The sequence below is a fragment of the Malaclemys terrapin genome, chromosome 6 (assembly GCF_027887155.1).
Source record: "Malaclemys terrapin pileata isolate rMalTer1 chromosome 6, rMalTer1.hap1, whole genome shotgun sequence".
NCBI classification, from domain to species: domain Eukaryota; kingdom Metazoa; phylum Chordata; order Testudines; family Emydidae; genus Malaclemys; species Malaclemys terrapin.
The window spans coordinates 32134887-32140617 of record NC_071510.1 but is presented as its reverse complement, the minus strand read 5'-3'; the positions used below and the strand labels follow the sequence as shown (position 1 = coordinate 32140617).

The window sequence follows — 5731 nt, the reverse complement described above, 5'->3', positions numbered from 1 at the left end:
ACACCCTCACCAACTCCACTCCAACCCATCCATCCACACAGAGAACCCTTTCACCCAAGTTTAGTAGCACTTTCAACCTGAGCTAGATGACCTAACTAGGGATGTGGTATAGATCACAGTTTCCACCCTTACTCAGGCTGATAATCTACCCACTTTGCAGTGAGGATGCAGGCTAAATCACTAAAGTGTTGCTAGTCCAATGCCTTCCTACAATTTCCAGAAGGACAGCCAAGTTCTCTCACAGTTCATTAGGAAAGAATCATAGGGCTGTTCATCTTACTGAAGCATAAAGAATCATGGGATATGCCCCCAAGAATCCTAGAAATACATAGGGTGGAGTGTAGCACCAGTGAGGAGACAATAATTTATGTGTGGCTTTACAGTATGGCTGCACACACCTGGGCTAACTCTGCAGCGAAGACATACCCTGAGAGTTACAATCTGCTTCTCTCAGTCTGATCCACCCTGTTCAAACAGATTAGAAGACTTTGCTTGTGAAGGATAGATTGGAAATGGAGAAATAGTTTGCAATTCCTCTGCATCAAGCATAATCTTTTTCAGGATTGGCTGAAATAGGTATGCTTCAAGGTAACTTGTAAGGAACTGTTTGGTTTAGGAACCTACATCATACTGGGCATTTGGGAGTAGGTCATTGTTTCACTCTCACATTCTCTAAAAAGTCATGTCCGATTTTGCCAATCTTCTTTGCAAAGAAATAGGAGAGCTCATCACACTTGGAGAAGTCTGAGTAATTTTTTTAAAAAAACAGACAGTATGATTTACCACAACAAAGTCTTCTAAACCACAATATAACTTCCATTCATCTGTGTGGGTCTTTTATTAATATATTTAATAGATTTAATCTGTTAGATTCCTAAATTTCAAACTAGCCAAAAGACAAAGCAAAGTTCATATTAAAAATTTTTAGTAAGATGATGTTAAAAAAAAAGTGAATAGAGTTTGAGCAATAGAAGTTTCTGGTTATCAGGGAATAACATACAGATTATCGAGGGTGCAAAGTTTTGTTTAAGATCGGGTGGCATAAGGAATACATAATCTACAATATCCCCGATTGGGGGTAAAAGGTTGATGGGTGAAAGTACAGGCATTGAGATATGAGGGTATGAAGTTCATAGCGTGGCTATGTTTGGGTGTGGAGTATAATGAGTAGATATGAGGATGAGGATGGATTGACCCTCATTTGGTGAGATTTAATGTTCAGGGAGTTTATGGTTCCAGTTCATATGATCCAACAGAGAAGATCACTTGGTCCCTTTCTCGTAGTGGGAGAATGATGTCACTCTGGCTCACACCTCCTGGTACAGTAGGTGGCCGGTGATGTGCTCGATGTAGATGTCCCTGGACCATCGGATGGCGTCTGAGACCATGAGGCACCACATGAGCCGTGCGTAGCGTCGACCGATCCCGCAGGTCCGCAGCACACACTCATTGCAGGGGTCCCAGGCACCCAGGGCTCCGACAATCAGGGTGTCCCTCTGCACCTCATAGCCCTTCGCTCTCAGAGTGTCAGCCAGGGGGGCGTACTTTTCCAGTTTACGAGCTCGGGCTTCGCGAAATGCTGGGGTCCTGTTCTCAAAGGAAACTGTGACGTCGACGAGGATGATCTTTTTCTGGGCCTCGTTGGTGTCTACAACTATACCTGGTCTTCAGGAACACAAATTTCTCAGGGCTGGTATCTATTACAGTGATGAATGTTCCAGTTTCTCAATGTCCTCTGCCAATCGTTTCTTGCTTCCATCTCTAGTTAACTGCACTTTTCAGTTTGCTGGAAACTGCATATCTCGAGGTTAATATTTTTTGGAAGGTGGGAGTGAAGGGAATACTGATTCATTGACAAAGCTTCCTTCCCCACAAATAGGAGTCACTCATGGGATTACCACACTTGATATCGCTCTCAAATACAGGTAGTAATGGGAGTGAAGGATGCAACATGTTACAATAGATTGCACAATAATATAACCAGAAAATCCTTTACAGTTTAAAAAGCAGTACTACCCTGAAAAGTGCTGCTGTAAAAATGGCATTGTGTGATTCCATGTGTATTATGCCTTACTAGATGCATATCAAATTGCTCAGTTTAAAAGATAAGATGTGTTTTCCTAATTGACAGCCCTGCAAAATCAATCTGGGAGCCTTTGGGGTGAAAAGATTCCTTAGGGCATATTATTCCAGAATATCCCTTTCTTGAGCCCTGCACTTGAGAACTGGTCAATTTTAGTGATGTTAAACAAGCCAGAATAAAATCCAGCTTGCTCTTATATAGCTGTGCTTACCTCTGAAGAGCTATAGTAACAAAGTAGTAGGAAAATGTATGCTACTAAGGTGAGCAGATGTAACAACACACGGGCTACACATTTCTTCAGTAAGAAGATGATTGTAACAATGTGGCTTGCCCCTTGAGGGATAGAGGCATGGGGACAGCCAACCCTCATTATTGAAGAGACATACCTGAGAGAGATCAGGTGATTCTATTATAAGAGCAGCAGGAAGTTATAGTGAGTTCAGGAAATGGCAAAGAGTGAGAGAGATTTTAGCAGAGAAGACCCTAACCCCAGGGGTGGTTGGAAGTCAGAGCTAGAAATCTGACCTCCACCCAGGTAAGGCTTGTGAACAGTGATTGAATTGGCACCCAGCTCTAGGAAGGTGGGCGGGGGACTCTGAATCTAAGGGGAGAAAGACATTAAATGAGGGTTTGGCCATGAGAGCCAAATGCTGTAAGGACTAAATAAACTGGACTCTAGGAGGACAATGTTTTAAGTTAACCTTGGACTGGGGAGTGGAGTTTAAAAGCCCCTGAAGAGGAGAAACTGAGGCAGGCTGCCTAAAGTGTGCCCCTGAGCCATGAAGAAGTGGTCAGCTCTATGACAACTAGCCTAGTCTGTAACATCCTCTCCCATCAAGAAGGCCAACAGTGCAGCAGTGGAGAGCAAGATGAAGGAGAGAGTCACACCAGGGACTGCAGTATCTTCTTGAAACTCCTGCAGGATCAGCAGAGGCAGTGGGAGGTGCTATGGTCAGTCTAATAGAATCAGCAGCAGTAGTATGAGGCCCACCACCATCAGCAAGAGAGTAATGCCCAGGGCTCCTGTTTCCAGTATAGGGAAGTCAGGACATAAAGAGTCTGAATGTTGCAGGTGGTAGCCTGATTCCTGGGTGTGAAGGCTAGAAGCAGAGAAATGCTGATGGATAGACCTGAATGCTTTGTGTGTGGAAAGGAGGGGTACTCTTCCATGAAGAAGCAGTTGGGGAGACTCTTCTAGAGCAAGGGAGGTAATTCTCCAGCCAGAAAAGTCAAGGGGGAGAGGGTGCAGCAGATCCCCACTCAGAAACCAGTAGAGATAAAGGCCAAGGAGCACTTGTAGAATCAGCCCCTCTTCCCTCCCCTCCCCGCCAGGATATGGACTACTATAGTTTGCTGGCAAATGTGCAAAGACCAGAGATATGGCATGAATGCAGACTGTCATGAGTAAACTGATTATACAGCATAAAATTACCCCCCCCCTTTTTATTAGACAGTATGAAATGTAAATAAGGGGGAATTAATTTCATGTTGTATAATCAGTTTACTCATGTCTGTCTGCATGCATTTTAGTTAAGGAATGTCTTTCAGCACAGTAAAGGTTTTCCCCTCCAGTAATGTTATAACAGTCAGTTCAGGGTGAACAGACAATATTTCAGAAGTTTCCTTTCTCGTTGTCATGTGCCCACCATTCCAATTCTCCATTAGCCTGCTCTGAGCCCATTACATTTCCCTACATCTTTTGCATATGTTTGCTGTTGGTAACCAGATGAAATTAAAAAGACATAACTTTGAAAGCAAGTTAGTGTAATACTGAGACTAATGATTGAGTTTTCACTCTTTCCTGAACAAATAGTTGTGCGTTTAACTAACTGTATCTTCAGAAGAAGCAGATAAACTTTTGGGAAACCTCAACACACTAGACCTCTGAGGAGGCACTTGACTTAGAAACAGCAGTTTGTGTGTCTGCTTAGCTCATTAAATTAGTAACCATTACCATAAGGATATCTGTATTCATATATAACACTTGTATAGGAGTGACAATTACTACACAAGCTGACTTTAAATTGAAGTGAAGTGACACATATGGCCTGCTTCAACTCTAGATATTGTACTACCAGCAGATAACATATCTATAAAAATGAAAGGTCTAATATTTGAATAATTTCATAACTGAAATGTGTTGTAGAATGCCATATTTAGTACATTACATATACCAGCACTTGTATAATTGACAGACATGTATGCATTTCTATTACAACCTTTGTAATTTGCTCACTTCCATAAAAAAGGAGAGTAGAAAAAATACCAAAAAATGAAGCAATTAGACAAAGGGCAAATAAGCCTCAAGGGAAAACTTGAGATGCAGAAAGTGATGAAAGAACTTCACCTATAGTATATTTAAATCACGGACATGGATGAAAAATACATCCATGAAAGACACTGCATAAGCTGCTGTCTCCAAAACACTTCACACAGAGGCGGAGCAAAAGAAGACCTCATGATCACCATGTGTTTGCTGCACATCTGCCTTATAATGCTGTTCTCCATTGAAATCTCTTCTCTGGACTGTACCATCCTTCACTTCCAGCAAAATAAAATGAACATGGAAAGCTTAGAGCTTCTGAGCAAAATGGGTGGACAATTTCCTCTACAATGCCTAAATGAAAATAGGAACTTCAGGCTCCCCCAGAAAGCTCTCAGGCCCAGAGAGTCCCAGGAGAAGAATGCCAAGATGGTAATCCAGGAGATCCTCCAGCAGATCTTCAATATCTTCAGCAAAAACCTCACGCAAGCTGCCTGGGACAGGAGTTCTGTAGAGACATTACAAAATGGACTTCACAAGCACACTGAGAAGCTAGAGACATGTTTGCATTTAGAGATGGAGAATGAGAGACCCTATTTGGGCAACAAGAAACTCCTGTTCCCCATGTTGAAACTGAAGAAATACTTCCAAAGAATCAGGGATTTCCTGAAAGAAAAACAATATAGCTTGTGTGCCTGGGAGACCATCCGCTTGGAAATGGGGAGATGTCTTTTGTTTGTTGACCAGCTGATAAAAAGGCTTAAAAACTAAGGTAAGATATAAATATCCTCAGAATAACTTATTTCAAACAATATTGCAACCCAAAAGGCATGAAGTAGAATTTAATATACAGTAACTCCTCATTTAAAGTCGTCCTGGTTAATGTTGTTTTGTTTGGTTGCTGATCAATTAGGGAACATGCTTTTTAAAGTTGTGCAATGCTCCCTTATAATGTTGTTTGTCAGCTGCCTGCTTTGTCCACTGCTTGCAGGAAGAGCAGCCCGTTGCAGCTAGCTGGTGGGGGCTTGGAACCAGGGTGGACTAGCAGCCCCCACATCAGCTCCCCACTCCCCTAAGTTCCCTGTGTGGCAGCAGGCTATCAATTGCTGCAGTTCAGCTGTCCCTCCCCCCACTGCCATGTGCTGCTCCTGCCCTCTGCCTTGGAGCTGCTTCTTGGAGCCTCCTGCTTGCTATGCAGAGGAGGGTGGGGGAGGTGTGCTAATGTCAGGGTGTCATCATCCCCTTACCTCATCCACAGAGCAAGGGGGACAGGACAGGGCTCAGGATAGAGGGAACTTCTTGGCAGCAGCTGCTGTCTCAACTTGCTGATCTAATTAAAAAGGCAATGTACTTAGAGTGAGGTCAGCGTACTTAAAGGGGCAATG

The 5731-nt window shown here is 43.0% G+C and overlaps 1 protein-coding gene across 1 annotated transcript; it reads left to right on the top strand.

Moving 5' to 3' along the window:
• Window positions 1-4541: 4541 nt before the first annotated feature.
• On the top strand, window positions 4542-5117 carry LOC128838837 (interferon epsilon-like). The gene has a single exon (XM_054031275.1). The coding sequence runs from the start codon at window positions 4542-4544 to the stop codon at window positions 5115-5117; it is 576 nt and encodes a 191-aa protein (XP_053887250.1).
• Window positions 5118-5731: the final 614 nt, after the last annotated feature.